This window comes from Tachysurus fulvidraco, chromosome 18, assembly GCF_022655615.1.
Source record: "Tachysurus fulvidraco isolate hzauxx_2018 chromosome 18, HZAU_PFXX_2.0, whole genome shotgun sequence".
In the NCBI taxonomy this organism is placed as follows: Eukaryota; Metazoa; Chordata; class Actinopteri; order Siluriformes; family Bagridae; genus Tachysurus; species Tachysurus fulvidraco.
Genome location: NC_062535.1, coordinates 1,622,805 through 1,643,062, shown reverse-complemented (window position 1 = coordinate 1,643,062; position 20,258 = coordinate 1,622,805). Strand labels below are relative to the sequence as shown.

The window sequence follows — 20,258 nt, the reverse complement described above, 5'->3', positions numbered from 1 at the left end:
TTAAGCTGAAACTTTCAAAGCTCTCAGCTATAACTGCTGTTGTGTTGGTGTGCAGTGTTATGTAACCGCCGTGCCATACACGGCACAACAGGGAAAATGACCACTAGGGGATGAGTCTGAAGCAACTTTGTTGTAGCTTTTAAGCATTAAATCCTCTAAATACACAGTTAAACTTATTTTTATATTAAAAATTAGACTCTCAAGATTTTTTTAAGCCCACACACAAAGCATAATATGATTTATAGCCGTCATACTATTTGAATAAAAATTGGTAGTGAACTGAACTAGGCGGCACTAGACCAGTTGTTCCCTTACTTTTAGACGCTTCCCTTTCTTCACTGGGGTAATATTTTCCAAAACAAATGCTTCACAAAAATCTCCAAGAGTCCAAGCAACTGGAATCTGTAGCGCTTTGGTCACCTCGCAAATATTCCGTTTCTGACCGAAAACTGGAAACAGCAGTTCACCTCCGTCCTTTGTTTCGGCTCTCACTTCTCCCATGAGGCTTATAGAACTACACTAAGATTTGTAGTCCAGGGCCTAACGAATCAAACAAGCCCTCACTTGAGCCAATCGGCGCCTGTCCTGCAGAGATAGACGGCTGAGAAGCCAATGATGTCTCTCCATCCTATGTGGGATGAGAAGCCAATGATGTCTATCCATACTTTTTACTGACAATTGCTCCCTCCAGTAGCAATGTAATGATCCGGGACCTTTACAACTCTTTAGCCAATAAGGAGACAATTCCAACGGTATGCAACATGACACGTCTCTGAGGCCTCAGCCGCGCAGAAAAAGTTGCGCAATGGGTTTATTGCGCAATTCTCAACTTTTTCTCACTCTCACAGCTCAGGGTGTCAGGTTACAGGTTACAGGCCTTTTTTCACAGCAGACATCTAGGCAGAGAGGTTCTCTTTGTTTTAGGCCTTTTAAACTGAGCATGCAGTCTTTTAATTCAAAGTTATACAGTAAACAAGTAAACAAGAAACACATGACCGGATGGACATGTCCGTAGAAAAATATTTTTATTGAAGCTTTTGACTTGAATTTTTTATGGTGAAAGCCAAGACATGTGGCTATGACCCTCAGTTGTCATTTGGTTCCTAACATGTTCCAGAGCAATAAGATTAATCAGTTTTTCAGGTAAACAACTCAGATGGAAATGAAAACGTTCCATTCTAGCCTCTGTAACTTTGTGCCAGTAAGGCCTAGAATCAATCAACACTTGTATCTGAAACTAGAGAATCTCTTCTTTCCAATGAGACCAGGCTCACCCCTGTGTGTCAAAGTATGTGGGAGCTGTACCACTTTTTGGTGGGTAGGTCATGTAGGCGAAAAACCTGCAAAAAGGGGGCGAGTGCCTGATCAGGTTAAATGCTCTCTTCGTCTGTAAGTGTTTACGCCACTGAGAATTAAACTGTACTGCTCATAAACTGTAAACACCTTTTATTCACCGCAGGAGTTCTCCTCATTCATCCTGACCGGAGTTTACATCCCACCGCAGGCCAACGTGAGTGATGCACTGCAAAACCTGGCAAACCAAACATCTGGCTTGGAGCAAAATAATCCAGATTCTCTTTTTATTATTCTTGGAGACTTTAAGAGGGCAAAACTTACACTTGAACTTCCAAAATACAGACAGCATATAAACTGTCCCACAAGGGAGAAAAATACACTGGATCATTGCTACACAGTTCATAAGGACGCATATCGCTCTGTACCCAGGGCAGCCTTGGGGAATACTGATCTCTGTTTGGTCCATCTTATTCCAACATACAGGCAGAAACTAAAATCTACTAAGCCTGTAGTAAAAACAGGGAAGAGATGGACCAGTGAGGCAAAGCAGGAACTACAAGACTGTTTTGACTGCATTGATTGGAGTATCTTTGAGGCTGGAACTGACAGCCTGGATGAACTGACTGACACTGTGACATCATACATCAGTTTTTGTGAAGACATTTGTGTGCCAACCAAAACCTTCTGCAAGTACAGCAATAACAAGCCATGGTTCACAGCCAAACTCAAAAAACTTCGACAAGCCAAGGAAGTGGTAGACAAAACTCTGTATAAGCAGGCCAGGAACCTACTGACGAAAGAGATCAGAATAGCCAAAAGAAGGTACTCTGAAAAGCTGAAAAGCAGGTTTTCAGATAACAACCCTGCGTCAGTGTGGAGAGGCCTGCAAGACATCACAAACTACAAGAGTCGCCCCCCATCTCCCTCCCTAGCCCTGTTTGCATGTTTGTATGTCAACACACTTGGCCAATAAATCTGATTCTGATTCTGAGTAGGTAGGACCTGGGCTGAAAAGTGAAAACAAAAGCACAGAGCCCTACTGAGCTTATAGTTGGTAAGTGCTGTTTTCTTTTTGCTCAATCAAGGAGAAAAATAACTACATATCATGAATTCATGCAATCTGATACTGAAATACTTTTTATATACTGAAACATGTTTTATTCGATATTAAGAAAAATAGACAATTTTTTTTTGGTTTTTAAAATATGATCAGCTTCAGAGGAGGAGATCTGCCAAAAATGTTTGGAAAGAAATCAAAACCAGAATCTCGAAAAGGTTAGATCACTTTGTTGAAACAAAAATAGAAGAAAGAAATCAATTAAAAAAAAGGTTTCTGTTTTTACTCAAAGTTCTCTATTATCTTTTCGTGTACAGACTTCGACAAACCTTGGAGAAACATCGACTGGAAGTGAGTGATCAATTTAGTAATGTTTTGTTTTACAGAATTCAGGCCTTTATATTCCATGTATCTACAAAAAAAATAAAATAATATTAAAAATCTGCATAATTCTTGAAAATATATATAAATTAAATAAAGGGTTTGATTATATACATCATCCTTGTTGTTGTGAAACTAAATTAGTTTGGTTAGAAGTCACGTCATTATTTCAGTAGCAGTGATCTGTGTGTAATTTAAATGTCAAGGAGAATTCAGCTAATGAAGCAACATTAAATCCACTAGTAAAAAGTGACAGCCTGTCACAGCCTGCACTTTTTTAGTGTCTATACAGTATAATGTTCAAATATTTTCTTTAAATCAATCAGATGTACCCCACAAATGATTTTGAAACTCAAGTACACTATAACTCCTGTTTTTGTAATAATAGTGCATGCTCGAAAACATTAGTACGCATGGTACCCTGGTGCATAGCAGCACAATACAGTGAACAATATGGTAGTTTTTAAATGAGTACATTAAAAATTAATTACTTGTGTTGCCTTATCCAATGAAATAAAGTGTGCCTAAGAGCATTTTCATGATTTTCATGACAATTGGATTTTACCTCGGTTAAATTTCACAATATGCCAGTGGTAGACAAACCTCCTGGTATGACAAATCTGAGATCTAGATAGAATGAGCTTTTTGTTGTTCTTCTCCAACACAGGGACTCCACACACCTCCAGTGGCTCTTTGACAGCACACTGCCCCAGTCAGTGAGGGATGGATCCTTCTTAACTGTGTCTGTCACTTATGGGTCACCAGACCAAATGAATTCTCTTGTCAATTATCTGCATTGTTGTCAGAATTAGCTTTTAGAGATAGAAATGTTCAAAGTAGACAGCATGGCCACTGATGTACATTCCACCCATATCAAGAGGTCAAACTAGTTTATTCGTATAGTGTTATAAGTCATTAAAATACTTCTTGTTTCAAATATGATGTTTTTAGGCAGAGTAGAATCTCTAACACTCCACAAGAAGAAGAGAGGAAAAATAAGAAGATAAACCCAGATTATGGTACTAATGAGCAAAGAGGAGCAAAGGAGCAACTTACAAATTCTGGGCTGAACATTCTTGGATCAGTAGGGCCACATACATGCAGCTCTATTCTACCGGGACAGATCAGTAAAGCATCTATAGCACAGAAGCCGACAGGGTTAGAACTGGACATCAGCACAGCCATCATAACAGGCAGAGAGACATCAAGTATAAGTGTGGAAGAGGTAAATATTATTTATTTGTTATTTCTTTTTATTTCTGTGAATTTGTTGCATTTCTTTACAATGTACAGTATGTACAGTATGTTAGTTGTTTGTTCGGCAGATGTTCCAATTCTTGCACAGTTGCTCTTTTTTGACCAAATATTATAATACTTGCACTGGTATGAATGAAGAGGCACAAGAGGTGCATTTATTTGCTGGGAGACTATTATTTTTAACCACATTTTGGTCCAAAATTGAGCTTACATTACCATCTTAAGGTTTAAACTTAAGGTTTAAGAATTCGGTTCCATTTCCTACAGCCAGAATTTGTGGATATTTATTATTTTCTAAATAAAAACAATTTTTTTAACTGATTATGTTCCATAAAATTCCCTCTAAAAGTGTTGTTACTAAAAAAACAATAATGTATTAGAACGAGCACATTAACATAAACCTGAGATTTGCTTTTCAGTTAATTATGTGTTATACTGTTTTAAATAATTACAAAAAGTGTCGTATATAAAGATACAATAGACTGTATTATTTTATAGACTGCATTGTATTTTAAGTGACTAATAATAATAAAGTTTACTAAAACCAAAATGAACCAAACCCCTTCTATAATTATGCAGCACTTTTCCAGGATACTGCATGCAAATATACTTTATGCCACACCCACAAGTATCAGTGGCCCTAAATATACAGTATACTGTATATATTACTGTAACTAAAATCGTGATGAAGTAAAAATGTTCAATTCAATTCATTTCAAGTTTATTTGTACATTATAGCGCATTTTTACAATGGGCTTCGTCTCAAAGCAGCTTTACAGAACATAAACATAGAACAGAAGTTAAACATAAGGAGAGAAAAAAAGAATTAATATAGTAAAAAATTAAGATATATATAGTTCACAGTGTGTAAGTATGTATGTATGTATGTATGTATGTATGTATGTATGAATGTATGTATGTATGTATGTATGTATGTATTTATTTATCCCCAATGAGCAAGTCTGAGGTGACTCAGGCAGCAGTGGCAAGGAAAAACTCCCTTAAATTGGTAAGGAAGAAACCTTGAGAGAACCGGACTCAAAGGGGAACACATTCTCATATGGGTGGAACTGGGGGTGAGATTACAGTACAAGTATACAGTCAAACAAGTGTTGAATTGGTGTAAAGATCACATGGAGTTCAGATCTCCTCTTGGTATCATAGAGTCCAACTGGAGCTGGTAGATCTGTAGATGTCTCAGGATTTTCATAGAGTCAGCCTCATCTCAGTGGAGGTCCAAAGTCTTCATTGCATGGAAGACGATCGGAGCTGGTACAATGTCTGGATGCCTCAGGATGGGTAGAAAGAGAGAAGCAGTGTAGAGGGATTAACATATTTCTATTGTTCATATTTGCTAATGTTTGCTATTGACTATTGCTATTAACATATTTGCTAATGTTCACGTCTATCATTCTCTCTTCTTTCTGTTCCTTGCTTTCTCTCAGATATTTGACATTATGCCAGTTTATGGAGTTCTGCAGCCTGGTGAGATGCAACAGGTTACATTCTCATTCGTTGGCCATGCTGACATCAGTGCTCAAGTCCTGGCTGTGTGCGTGGTGGAGGAAGGCCCAACATATGAGATTTCCCTCAAAGGGGAAGCTTCACTGATCACCTACACCTTGGATACAACTGAGATCGACTTTGGTCCTCAGGTAGATATCTTTTATAGTATACAAGCATAGATGTGTTTTGTAATGATGTAAGTGGTAAACGAGTCAAAATGCTTAAATTCTTTTTTTTTTAAGTTATTTGACCATGTGGCTGAAGCAGAGATCATTTTGAGAAACACAGGAAAGGTGGGTATTGACTTCAGTTTTCTGCTGGAGGATCAGCATGTGTCCCCAAAAGACACCTTACCTGGACAACCCCTTGTTATTCCCAGCACGGTAAGATGCTGCATTCTATCACTATGCATCAGAAAATGTTCTACAATATATATTTTATTAGAAGAATTACATCATTATTAAAGTGCTTTTTTCCTGGCATACTGTTTAAGAGCGTGCTATATTCATTGTTATATTATTGTTTCATAGTATTTTGTACTATAAATAATTTTTATATTATATGATGTCTAATATATAGTTCCTGCTTGTGTGCTTTGGCATATCTTGTCTTAAGGGCCACATAAGGGCATATGAGGACATGAAAGCTTCTGTGTACTTTCTTCCTGGAATCCCAGAGGTTTTTAAGAAGGTGTTCCAACTACAGGTTGCCTTCTTTGAGCCAAAAAGCATTACAATTATGGGAGAGGGCATCTTTCCTAGAGTGTGCCTGGACCTACCTAGAGACCTAAGTAAGAGCTTATTATTCAATAATGCACATAAATGTTCGTTTAAAGGTACCTTTACCTTTTTACCTGGAGTTAACTTAGGACATTTGTGAAGATTTAAATGTAATGAAGGTTATGATGGTGTATAGCCATTATTTATTTTACTTGATAAATTTTTCAACCTATTTTTATTCTGCAGAATGTAACAGTCTATGTTTGTTACTGTATAGTTAAGAAATTCTACTGATTTTTTTTTTACTTAATATTTAAATAGAAATTAAATGTTGATTATTACACTGATTTATCACTACCTACAAAATTTGAAAACTGTTCAGATAGTTAGCATAATGGGCTGTACCTTGTCAGGCAAGTTGCCTCATAATCAATGTACTTACTAAATAGTCATGAATAGCTAAAATATTTATACTGTATTGTGAATATTGAAATACTTGCCCAAACCTGCAGCAGTAATTGTTTGACGTAATCTGTCGAACATACTTGCAAGTTATACTTACAGAAACCAGTGACCCAGAGAGATGTCAATGAATGTTTTTACATTTCATTTTAATTGCTTTAAATTTTTTTATTTTCATTTCAAACTGGTAGGGAAAGTGATAAGGTCTCTGCACATGAATGGAAAGAGCTTCTACATATATGAAGTGAAGAACACAATTTATATGTAAAACACAATTGACTACAACAGTAGCAAAATAATTAGTTTTTTAAATATAAGATTATCAAGAAGCTATGACTTTTGATTTACCTGTCCCTCTTAACAATTAAGTTGACACAACAATAAACATTAACCGGAACCCTAATTTTCTGTCTTTTTTATAGATGAAGAACAATATAGCTCAGTGCTGAAGCAGGCAAAGGAAGCAGTTGAAAGTGAATCTCAAAGAGAAGACATTCTAAGCAGACCTGGTACAGGGTTTGGTGAGACGTATGAAGTGGACTATATTCCTACAGTAAGTCCACATTCGAACACTGGAGACAAAGCTCACTTTCTAGTTTGTTTCATGGATTACCAATTATACCTGTATGATCCTGCAGATTTGAGTCTTACTGATTTACTGAACCTACCAATAAGAAGTGTATTTATTGTTAAGTGTGCTCAGAAATGTTTGCATTATTTTGTATTTATAAATTATTATATACTTGTATATTTTATATAATTTTGCTTCTGCTGAAATTTACTGCTATGTACATCAACTGCCCTCTTTATGAGGATCATCTGTACACTTGCACTTTTATGCAATTATTCAGTCAGTCAGTCATATGGCATCAATACAATCAACCTTACCTGCCCTAGATAGCAATTGTGTGATCCTTTCCACTATAAACAAAAAACAAGCTATGTAGCTGACAACAACATCAACAAGAAAACACACTACAGATTTCAGGATGTAGTCATTTTTTTATCATGAAGCATTCCAGGTGGGGAAAAATGCCGAAACTCCATGTACTTACTGTACATACTGAAATCTCTCTTTACTGACACCCAAGATAATTTGTTTTGTTTACAAGACCACACAATTGTTATTTAAGCCATGAAAAATAAAAGGACAGTTAAAACAAGGTGTACTTTCTTTTCTCCATGACTGCAAATGTTTGTGTGCACATGTGCAGTATGATGCGCTGCTGCATATGGAGGTTGAGAGGCTCCTAGTCACGGAAAACTCTATAGCCACTGAGAAATCCCAAAGAGACTCTGTACAAAGTGAAAAGCTTGGATCTATTTCTAGCATGTGGCGCAAAAAGCTCAGCAGGTAACATCACATAATATAATAATTAAAGATATTATCTTTCATTAAAGAGAAACATATTTTCATAATATACCATTCTGACAGGTTTATTTTGCCTGAGTACATTCTGGACTTTGGTCATGTGATTCGCGGCACTGTGTCTACTCATATTGTAAAAGTGACAAACAGTGGGCCTCTTCCAGTGTCCTTCAGAGCTGAACAACGTTCTCTGGCAGGCACAGGTTGGTTTCTGCAAATTATTGCTTTTGATTATATACGCTCAAAAACTAAACTTTTTCTGATTGAGTGATTTTTATAGAACAACGTATAAAACAGTAGGTTATTCTGTTCTCAGGATTTAGTACAGAGTTGGACAGGGTGAAGAATCTGCCCTACTGTGAGACAGAGACATTTGAGGTGAAGTTTGATCCACAAGGTGCAAATCTAGAGCTTGGTGAGATGAGCACTGTATTGTCTATACAGGTAGGTTTGCCATAGTGTTTAAGGGCATTGATCTATAGGGGTGAACAAATGTAATTCATGGATTTCAAGAACTTTATTGTAATGACCTCACTGCCATACACAAAATCAATCACATTATGAATATTATTGGTTTTATTTATTCAACTCCAGTGATGCATTTTGAGATACTATTATGAAGGAATACACTTCTAGCTTTTCCTTCTGCAAAATACTTAACTTTGATGAAACTGAAATAATATAATCATGGAAGGCTTAGTATCTAGCTTATGGTATTTAAAAAAAATCAAGAAGTTCTATAAGAAAAATGTACCAATAACAGTACTGCTATGAAGGACCTAAGCTCTGTCATTAATAATGCCGTCTTTAATTCCTATCATAGTCCTCCATAGTTTATGGTGGGATATTAAACCATTCTTACAGAAGACAACTTTTTCTGCCATGAAGGCAGGATCTGCTTCTCTGCCTATGCCCAAAAATGTCCCCTCAAGTTTCAGCTTGGTAATGAATATACTGAATGGATATGGAGTACTTAGGGTTTCCAATTGATGTAAAAGGAAATACAGTGCAAACTGACTCATCAGTCTTAATTACATTCATTACTCAACATGAGTATTGGGCATTGTGTTTTTTACACCATTATTATTCATTTTCTGATAGGGGTCTTTGATGTAGATGATGTTATTTTTCCTTGTTTGACAGCCACCACCGTGAAGTTTGACAGTGCTCCCCTTGAAATTTTAGATAATTGGCTGTTGCTTTTGAGACTGATGGAAAGAAGAAATCTTTTATTCCTATGGCACAATGAAATGATCACCCAGTCTCCTCTTAGTTTATCTGATGTATTTCTTGAAGGAGAGACAATTAGCTCCTGCAGAGGTGCATGATTAGTAATGAATTATTAAAAATAGATTATATACCGCATGTGATTATAAGGTCTGTGATAAGTTTGCAGTAGAACATCTTCAGTGGGTGAATGTAGAAGTACCACAGTTATTATGATAATGATGATGATGATTACTCCTTAGAAGCAAAAAACTCTGGCAAAAGGAAAGCCCCAGCTGAAATTAAGGCCACTTGCAAGCCTACATAGCCTATTGGACAAGCCAGATTATTATTTTTTTGTTTATAGAAGTTGGTGATGAGTACATAATTGTTATTAAGGCCCTGGTATTTTCAGAATCTTGTCTAAAGACCAAGGCCTGATAATGGGCTGGGAACTGTTTTCTATCTAACAATATTAATGCACATGAACAGGTTATATATCATTGTATTTTAATTTCTTTAATTAAAGCTTCATAAAAATGATAGCATTCTTAATTACAGTTCCTCCTTCAATACTCTGTTTTTTTTGTAATGCATAGGTATTGGGGGGTCCTACATTTCCAGTCCGTCTATCTGCAGTGGTCACATTACCCTCCTTGACCACCTCTACTAACATGTTACAGTTTGATTCTGTTCAATGTGGCATGTGCAAAGTGGCTATAATTCAGTTGCACAACCCTGAGCCAGTGCCCTGCAAGTGGAGCATCAAAGAGGAGGAGCAGCCAAAGAGAAAGGTAAAGGTATTTGGTCAAAATGCCTATGCCTCATATAGTGTGTACACTTTTTCAATTATGTCACTCTGCTGTATGTCACTGCATACACTGGATGAACCGGTTCACCAAATCGGACTGATTTGTTCTAAACAGTTCGTGTCTTGAGTCAGCGCTGATCCACAAGTTACTAAAGTTACTCACTTTTGGTCATGCCTGACAGTCGGTCCGACTCTAAATAAACTAATATCCCGCAGTATATGTAACTCCTGTACACTGAACTGGGACATGTTGTGCTGAGAGAACTGTGAGTGCGAGCTGTTGATACTGCGCATGCGTGAATTACTGAACCGATACAGGGAATCATCAGTACACTGAACTGAGAACTGTTTGTTTCGGATGTGTCCGAGAACTGATGAACTGTTGATACTGTACATGCTTGAATAACTGAACCGATACAGCGAATCATCAGTACACTGAACTGAGAACTGTTTCTTTCGGACGCTTCCGAGAACCGATGAACTGGTACAGCGAATCATCAGTACACTGAACAAACTGTTTCGGATGCGTCCGACATACTGTTGATGCTGCGCATGCGTAAACCTTCAGAGCAAATTATACATATTGGGATATGCATAGTAACTAGTCATAAGCTATTAAACATTTTTATTAAAAAAAAAAACAATATATGACACTCTATATATGTCACTTAATTTTACTATTGTCTGCTGTGCAGGTTAGTGTGTATTTTTATATGCCGCTTTTTGTAAGTTGATGAAGATTAGTTTATTAACTTTATATCTTTAAGACAAGTAAAACATCCACATTTGCACATCAGTGCCTGCACTTGGTTTTTTAGTTGCAAAACTTAAATGTAAGAAACATATTCAACTAAAGTTATGATTACAAAGAACTTTTAGAATGTGTTAAATTGATTGTATTATTATCTGCCGGCAGCGGGATGATGGAATTTGTGTCATTACGTCATTGTGAATGACGTCATTATGTCAGGACGTAAAAGAACTGGTGAACTGGATTTTTGAACTGGTCCGAAGGAACCGGTTCGCGGAAAAGGACCGAACTTCCCATCACTATTTGTCAAGCTCATTAAAGACTTTTTATTATTTACATCGGCATCCTGTATTCAAGTCACTGTCATCTTCAAACGATGGGTGAAGACCTATATTTTCCTGAAACACTTCAACTAGCACTGTTTTCCTATTTGCTGTATGTGTATATTTAAATAAAAAAAAACTGAAAAGTTTTAGGTTGATAGTATTCTGAGTCTGTATCTGTCAGGACTCAGCCCGGACTTTTGGCCACGTGCCTTTTTGTTTATCTTCCTCGTCACGTGTCTGCCCAGCCTTCGTCCGCCCCTCCCTGTCTCCACACCTGATCCTTATTGTATCATCATTGTCTTTTATATTTAAGTGAGCCGCATTGCCGATTGCAGGGCGGAATCATTAGTTACGTTTACCCCTTCGTCATGTCTAGTCGTTGTTAAGTGTCGTCATTTGTATTGTTTCAGTTATCATCTTTTGTCTTTGTATTCATTATTTATTAAACCCCTTTCATTTGAAGCTATCCTGCATACGGGTCTGTCTCCTTCCTCCTTTGGTTGTGACAGAATGATTCCGCCTAAGAACTGAGACCCAGCTGGATAGCTTCCAGCTTGGGCCGGCTTTTTTTTCATCTTCCCCTGGACTGTTCCGGCAGTCATTCTGACCCTTTTTTCTTTTTTCGGTGACATCGCTGGACGTCCCTTCACTTATTCCGCGGGGGGTGCTGCAGGCCCAGGGCGAAGGATTTTTCCCACCCTCCCTCCCGTCGTATTCTGGTCATTGGGACGTGGATCTGGCAGCGGTGCGTCGGGGGTTATGTGCGGCCCTTCAGCTCGGCTGTGGATGTCGCTCGGCCCTTCAGCTCGGCTGTAGACATCGCTCGGCCCTTCAGCTCGGCTGTGGATGTCGCTCGGCCCTTCAGCTCGGCTGTGGACGTCGCTCGGCCCTTCTGCTCGGCTGTGGACGTCGTTCGGCCCTTCTGCTCGGCTGTGGACGTCGCTCGGCCCTCGCTGGCTGTGCCGCCGTGTGCCTTACTCCCCTCACCTACCTCGCCGTGTGCCTTGCTCCCCCCACCGGTCTTGCCATGTGCCTTGCTCCCCCAACCGGCCTCGCCGTGGACCTTGCTCCCCCCATCTGCCTTCGCCGTGTTCCTCGTTCCCCCATCTGCCTTCGCCATGTTCCTCGTTCCCCCATCTGCCTTTGCCGTGTTCCTTGCTTCCCCATCTGCCTTCGCCGTGTGCCTCGCCCCCCCCTCCTGGGCCTTGTTGGGGTTTGGCGCTTCGGGAGCCGCGCCTCGAGGTGGGGGGGTACTGTCAGGACTCAGCCCGGACTTTTGGCCACGTGCCTTTTTGTTTATCTTCCTCATCACATGTCTGCCCCGCCTTCGTCCGCCCCTCCCTGTCTCCACACCTGATCCTTATTGTATGATCATTGTCTTTTAGATTTAAGTGAGCCGCGTTACCGAGTGCAGCGTGGAATCATTAGTTACGTTTACCCCTGCGTCATGTCTAGTCATTGTTAAGTGTCGTCATTTGTATTGTTTCAGTTATCATCTTTTGTCTTTGTATTCATTATTTATTAAACCCCTTTCATTTGAAGCTATCCTGCATACAGGTCTGTCTCCATCCTCCTTTGGTTGTAACAGTATCCTAGTGAACCAGTGTTAATGTATTTATCAATAGAGATTTAAAAGTACTTTTGCACGCTGCTCTTGCTAAGAATGTCTGCCAAATGTAATTTTTTTTTTTATTTAGACCCCGAATCAATTGAATCTTGCTGAGAAATCCTTATGAAAATTAATTAATATTAAAAAGTAATGAGATGGTGACTAATATTCAATTAAAGTAATCAATTATAAGATCCGATCAATTCTATTCAATTCGAGTTTATTTGTACAGTGCTTTTTACATTTGACATTGTCTCAAAGCAGCTTTACAGAACAAACATAAAACAAAAGGTTATTATAAAGAATAATATAAAGGTTAATAGAATACATGTTAACAGATAATAATAGATATTAATATGCACCAGGTTTAAACAGTCAGATTGACTTAATTGATGTGATTCCTGTGTAAAAGACCTTACTACTCTGAGAACCAGGGCCTTTTTCAATAGACCTCAAGACAAGAAGAAATGAACTGCTGAAGGAGCCGGAGACATCAGGTACCAAACAGGAGTTCGCAGGTCTTCACTGTAATTATTATTTATAACATTTCTACTATTTTGTTTGTTTACACTAATGACACATTTATGGCACAATTGTTTATTTTGATGATGCTATAATAATGAACAAGAAAACAACCCACAGCTTTAAACCCCATTACAAAATGTTTATACATGCAATAATTATAGTTCTCAGAAAAATAAACAAAATATTATAGTGAATAGATAAAAAATTGGAAATACAATAAAAAAATTGTTAATCAAAGTCAAATATGACATCACTGATAGTCATTATGTAATAGAAGATTGAATGTATGAATAACATTAAAAATAACACTGAGCTGTAGCATAGCAGATGAGAGGCTTAAATTTAATAATAGGCAATTGTGCAGTTCCCACAATGCCCGCACCGGGGCTAATTACGCAGCCAGCTGTAACCAATTTCCCACACTACTTAAGCGCACTTGAACTTGACACCAGTGCGAAGTCTCGATTTGCTTTTGCAGTCAGTCTGAGCGTGTCCCATGTTTGTTTCCTGTTCTGGTTTTTTGACTCTGTTTCTGTCTTTGGTTTCTCGATTGTTTCCTGCCTGTCCTGACCTTTTTGCCAGTTTCCCATTTACGATTTTTGCCTATACTATGTTGTTGTGTTTGCCTGCCCTGACCGTGCATGTTTTGTCTACGATTAATAAAAGCTGCAGATGGATCATCAGCCATGTGACGCGTCATTACAAGTAATCACAGGCACAAATTACAATTTTATGACTTTGTGTTTGTAGTTATAGTTGAAGTAGTTATTCAAGATTAATATATTTGCTCAATAAAGATTTGATGATATTAAAGACCTACGTCCCAATTCTGTTTTCCAAATTAAGTTTTTAGCAAATTCTCAGATGTTTATGTCTTCAGTGTAATCGTTAACAAATCCTACAATTCCCTTTAATGCTGACAGAATAAGCACATCTTTTTTGTCATCTATTTCAGTCTCCTTATAATAGTTGCTCACTGGGAAGATGCATTTCAGTGGTGGACCAATTGTGTGGCTGCATTCCTGCATCTAGACATAGAGAAAAAACAAACAGGCAGAAAAATGCTAACAAAAAAATCTATTTGCACAAAAACAGCAGAAAACATTAGATATTCAATGTTTTTATTAGAAGAATTAAACACAAGTAAGATAATGTGTAAGAAGAAAAAACCTTTTCTTTGATTTTCCTGCTTTTGTAAACCTCAGCTAGATCCTTTGTAACCAGTGGGCAGACATCAGTATCGATTTTTGTCATCAGAACCACATGAGGGATGCCTGGGGTTCACAGATAAGTTAAAGAAAGCTGTCAGGGTGCACAGAGGATACAGAGACACTAGTCAGAGAAGAGGTGAGATTAATCCTGACACACAAGGGGGATCAGTGATGAGTGGCAGGATGTGGGCAGAGACAAGACATAAATCAATACAAAACACATGAAACAGAAGCGTGTTAACAAGTGTGCATTGTGCTGTGGGCTGCTGTGCAACTCGGCTTGCATCACTTTGTGTAAAGGACAAGTTCTTGAAAAAAGTCTTCACCGAACACATCTCATACAGGGTTTAGCATCGGCCTGGAACAGGGCTTGGGAGTTCCCCCACGTCAGCCTCGGCGGGGGGCGCTAAAGTGTAAATTTCACAAGGAAACACAACATTCGTGAGTTTTAATAAAATTAATCAGGAACTAAACTGGAAAGAGGTGAAATTATTCCTGAACCATGATGATCAGTGATAAGACAGAGCAGAGAAAATATATGAAGCAAAACACAATGTGTAAAAGGAAAAAAAACAATAAAAAGATGAAAAAAAGCTCGGCTCACAGCACTTTATTTTTAGTTATTTAAATGTATCTCTGAAAAGCGCAATACAAATACTCATCTGAAAAAATATACACTAACTATTAAAATACAAATTAATCCAGAAAAAACAAGGAATATAATATAACAAATGTAAGATTCTTACATATATGATAACAAGTGTTGGGCAATAACTCGTTACTGTGACAGCAACTAATACACTTGTTAAATAAATTAACTCCGTTACCATATGGTACGTTTGTCCATTACTTTTTAATTTAATAAATTTTGGCTGAAGCGAGGCATTGTAGGATTGGTGGATGCCAAACACTGTAAACACGAAGACGCCACACTGTGGGCGTGTTTCCATTTATTCATGTAAGTGCGGCAGTAATGGGAAGTCAAGGCGAGAGCAAGACGAGTTTCTCAAAGTGGAAATATGCTCATTATTTCACTTTAGTTGAGCATTGTCAGGCCCTGGACGGAGGAGGATTGGAGACAGACCCGTACGCAGGATAGCTTCTGTAGCGATTTTGGCTCGCGAAGCAAGGTAAATATTTATAAGTAATTATAATGTTATAGTGACTCCTAATTATTTTAAGTTGAAACTTAAATTCACCTTAAGACACAATACAAGGTTCATACTTAAAATACGCATCTAAATTGGTTGGTAAAGGAGACGGTTACTTGCATTGGCTTACTGCAAAAGAGTCCGGATGCAACAGAGAAATCTCTGAAGAGTCAGTTAGGGTGAGGTCAGACGTTCTTCCAAGTTCTCCTGAAAATCAGAGCAGTTGTCGTTCTTGGAAGTGAAGCTTGCTGGAACTTCTTTGAAGGAAGATGGAGTCGTCTCCAAGCTGTTCCGAAAGTCTGACCACGGATTGGTGGTGTTTGTGACAATTTAAAGATCGCGAACTCCACCCATCTTTCGGGAGATGGCCAATACTACGGCCTGAGATTTCGGAGAGAAAAAACTCACTTTGTTTCAGGTGTCTGTGGGCGTGGTTTAGCTATCAAACTTTTAGATGACTTTAAAGTTTTATCCAAGGTGTATTAAAACGGTATGGCGCCTTTAGTGCTCAAATAAATTACACCATTGTTTGAAAAATGAGTAACCAATAATTTTGTGGTCATTTGGATACTAAACATGAAAGGGTACATTACATACACAGATCAGTAATCAAAGTGTAACTCATGTTAATACAGTGTTGTGTTCTGACACATGAATAAAATACGCCCCTGTCAGGAAAGTAAGGAGCAAATAATTTTAAGTCAGGCAAGCCTTAAGAGAAGAAACACATTACAACAGGGTTATAAGAATAAGAATCTTAGAGTATCTTATCTACTTGTTTTATTAGTTAAAGTAATGTCTCATTGTTTTGTGTGTGTGTGTGTGTGTTCTTATTGAGGGCCCCTATGAGTTCAATCAGAGAAGCGGCATGGGGTTATCTGGTCTTTGTGTAGGCTCCAGTCGTTCTGGAGCCAGTTGTGTGTGTGTAAATCTGGGTTGCTCATCGGTTGATTGAAGATTAGATGCCGAAGTTTAGGGTGCCTGGGACCTGGAATCTAACTGACCTGTACCAGACACTACACTTCGAATGAAAGGGGTTTAATACAGAAGGAAGACAAACATAATCCACACTACACGAGGCACTAACATTAGTATATATGTGAGCCTTCGTGGGGGGACAATCTCCAATTAACTGGGAAAGCAGCCAGACAAAATCCCCCCCTCCATTTAGAACAGAGCCTGCATCAGTGACAACAGAATGACACTGATTAAGTTAAACACAGTTCCAAGGAGGAGCTAGGGGAGGAGGTGGGTTGCAGCAATGCAGAGGAAACAGCCAAGCAGACAGACTGAAAAAAGCATTTAAATAGGGCGCCCTGGTTGAAATGGACCAATAGCGCGCTTAGGGATCAGATCAGCTGATGGGCGGGGTTAGAAAATTGACATCAGCTGATAGCCGAGCTTGACTATGTGGCCTGCCTGAACTGATGCTGAACGCTATATTTATAGGAACATTAAAGAACGTTCTTTAAAAAAGTATCTAAAAAGTTACTTTTAACAGTATTGCATTACTTTTTTGGTGTAAGCAATCAACAAAGTAATTGAGTTATTTTTTGAATGAACTGTAACTAGCTACTATTTCTTAGTAACTAGCACAACACTGATTATAACACATAATTTTTTAACTTACCCAATTCGAGGGCAGATTCTCGGACAGCTTTCATCTTCTGAATCATCTTATTCTCCATTAAGGAGATGCACATTGCATCCAATACGCTCACCAAACAGTAAACTTTGTCATTCACACTGGGTTTATCTATGTAGCCTGGATCATCATAAGTCAGTTGAGAAACAGGATTAAACTGAAGACAAAGAAAAGAACAGTAAAAGGATATAACTGTAAAATACTGCATCATCTGATCATGTGGCATCTGTAGCTGTAGATAATTTACTGAATATGTTATAAGTAAAAAAACAGATGATCTTGAATTGACATGTTCATTGTCTTTCTTACTTTATAGCCTTCTTTGACATGGCCATGCAGCACATTTTTGATATCATTAGGATGAATTCCGTCTTTATCTTCATCTTCCAGACCCATAACATCACTGATGACAAACGGCAAAGTGACAGAATCTTTGTCAGTGATTTTGTAAGTTTTGTACTGTGGGAAGAAAAGAAAAGAATACTACAATAAAAGACTGACAAAAGCAATCCAGTCCAGGATGTAGAATCTTGTATAAATAGGGCCAGTGTTAGTGCAAGTTTTCATTACAAACAAGCAGAAGCCACACCTGAGACTCTGAAAGCCAAGATCATGGGATTAATCAGGTGGAACAGGGTGAGACACATACTGCACATGTTCAGACACAAATCTTAAAGAGAACCACATAGGAACACAGACAATAAACAGAGCCCTGCCCGAACGCCCTCTGGTGTTTATACAGGGAACTGTTCAGCGGTCCATGACAACAACAGCATGAGAGTGTGGTTAAAGATGTGATCAGAGTGAAAGGGTGAATTATGTACAGTAGAACATTTGTTATGAAATATAAACAACGAATAAATGAATGACTGAATAAATAAATAAATAACTTCTTGTCCTTTCAGACTCCCTTTACAATGCACTTGGAGCTATAATATTTGAAACATGACTCCAATATTTAAGATTTGAATGATTATTAATTAATAGATTGATTAATTTTCTTATTCTGTTCATTGTTCCATGAATGTAATGAGAATAAAAAACAACTCTTACTTTATTTGTGCAGCTCTTTCCAGCAGAGTTCTCCTCAGCTGCCCTGAATACAATTCTTCCCTTGTATACGCTCATCACTGAGTTTATAAAGCAGGACTTCCCAGCTCCAGCTGGTCCATGAAGCAGTATTCTGAACTGCTTGATGTCTTGGTGGTTTTCCATAAATGTAAGAAGTTCACTTAACTCAGATTTCAGATTGTTCGGGCTGTTTGGGATAAACACATTAAGAGTTTCGAAATAGATATAAACCTGGGAAATATAATATATACCTGGAAAATATCACTAGGAAATATAACTTTCACAAGGCCTATAATAATTTAATCATTTGTGGGGTACATCTGATTGATTTAAAGAAAAGCCAGTTAAATATTTGAACAAGAAAATATGAATAAGACAAGTAGATACATAGAATATAAAGCCTAATTTCTGTAAAACAAAACATTACTAAATTGATCACGCACTTCCAGTCGATGTTTCTCCAAGGTTGCTTGAAAACTGTACACAAAAAGATAATAGAGAACTTTGAGTAAGTATAAGTATATATATATATATATATATATATATATATATATATATATATATATATATATTTTTTTTTTATTTCTTCTATTTAAATTTCAACAAAGTGATCTAACCTTCTGGTTCTGATTCTGGTTTTGATTTCTGTCCACCCATTTTGGGCAGATTTCCTAATTTGAAGCTGATCTTCTTTTAAAAACCTATAAAATGTGTTTATTTTTCTTAATATTGAATAAAACATGTTTCAGTATATAAAAAGTATTTCAGTATCAGATTGCATGAATTCATGATGTGTAGTTATTTTTCTCCTTGATAGAGCAAAAAGAAAACGGCACTTACCAACTATGAGCTCAGTAGGGTTCTGTGCTTTTGTTTTCGCTTTTCAGCCCAGGTCCTACCTACTCTTTCCGTTACTCAATCTCACACACACACACACACACACACACACACACACACACACACACACACACACACACACACACACACACGCATGTAGTTCCCCCTACACACTACACACACAAGTCAAGAAGCTTTTATTGTCATTTCAGCCACACTGAAATCACTGATGCTTCACTGGAGCTACAGAAAACAACACAGCTAAAATTTACAGCATTTAGAAGATTCTCTTATCCAGAGTGACTTACAATTTATACAACAAAGCAATTGAGGGTTAAGGGCCTTGCTCAAGGGCCCAGCAGTGGCAGCTTGGTGGACCTGGGATTTGACCTTCCAGTCAGTTGTCCAACACCTTAACCACTAGGCTACCACATCCCTCAAGTCCTCGAGTTAGGGTTCCAGAGATGGGTCTGTTGCCTGTTACAAGTTTGTGTGTTTTTCAGATATGTGTCATTACTGCATTTTGAGACCATAAATGCTGATACTTATTTGTTTAGGATTAATGACTTTGCCTAAGGAATACCATCACTGGTTATTTTAACATAGAATCTAATTCTCAAGCTAACAGTTGTTGTAAGAATAGGTGAGAATGGAGTTGTAGGATTTATGAATCCCTCTCGACCCAAATACACTTTAGGAGACATTCCTGTCCAAAAGCAAAGTAAACAAAAATGAATGAGAAAGGTAAAAAGAAAGAGATGTAGAGAAACTAAACGGGAAAGGAAAGAGGAACAAAAGCAACTGATGTTTGCTAATAAACTTCTGAAAGTAGAAAACTTGGTTACAGAAATGAAACAATTAAATATGAATTTAATACAATTACAATTGTCATAAATGCTACTGCAAGACTGCAGAAGATCAGACACTCTACCTAAACAGCTGGAAGAAGATTTCAACTGACTAAGATTTATGTGATTTTATTTATCAGAAGTTCAATAGAGCTCTGATTATTTTTATTTACATTTATATGTATCTTTTTTCTATAATTGAAATATATATTTAAATGTC

General features: G+C 37.7%; 2 protein-coding genes across 3 annotated transcripts; one reads left to right on the top strand and one right to left on the bottom strand.

Moving 5' to 3' along the window:
- Nucleotides 1–701: 701 nt before the first annotated feature.
- Nucleotides 702–11,665, top strand: LOC125139475 (hydrocephalus-inducing protein homolog). Its single transcript, XM_047803654.1, has 13 exons — nt 702–752; nt 1,460–2,240; nt 2,671–2,704; nt 3,686–3,959; nt 5,437–5,646; nt 5,740–5,880; nt 6,113–6,287; nt 7,101–7,231; nt 7,893–8,032; nt 8,114–8,250; nt 8,364–8,491; nt 9,853–10,047; nt 11,651–11,665. The coding sequence occupies exons 1-13, from the start codon at nt 702–704 to the stop codon at nt 11,663–11,665; spliced, it is 2,412 nt and encodes an 803-aa protein (XP_047659610.1).
- A 1,284-nt stretch (nt 11,666–12,949) lies between these two features.
- On the bottom strand, nt 12,950–20,175 carry LOC113637786 (interferon-induced protein 44-like). Of its 2 annotated transcripts, none has more exons than XR_003439442.2 (8): nt 19,194–20,175; nt 18,971–19,054; nt 18,797–18,830; nt 18,336–18,540; nt 17,592–17,741; nt 17,268–17,439; nt 14,446–14,892; nt 12,950–14,303 (listed from the first exon to the last, which is right to left on the bottom strand). XR_003439442.2 is itself a non-coding variant. In XM_027138658.2 (8 exons), the coding sequence occupies exons 2-8, from the start codon at nt 19,008–19,010 to the stop codon at nt 14,136–14,138; spliced, it is 873 nt and encodes a 290-aa protein (XP_026994459.2). In that variant the 5' UTR covers nt 19,011–19,054; nt 19,194–20,155; the 3' UTR covers nt 12,950–14,135. The 2 variants fall into 2 exon arrangements, 1 of the variants encoding a protein (XP_026994459.2); XM_027138658.2 differs by having other exon boundaries at nt 14,446–14,549; nt 19,194–20,155.
- Between the last annotated feature and the right edge of the window lie 83 nt (nt 20,176–20,258).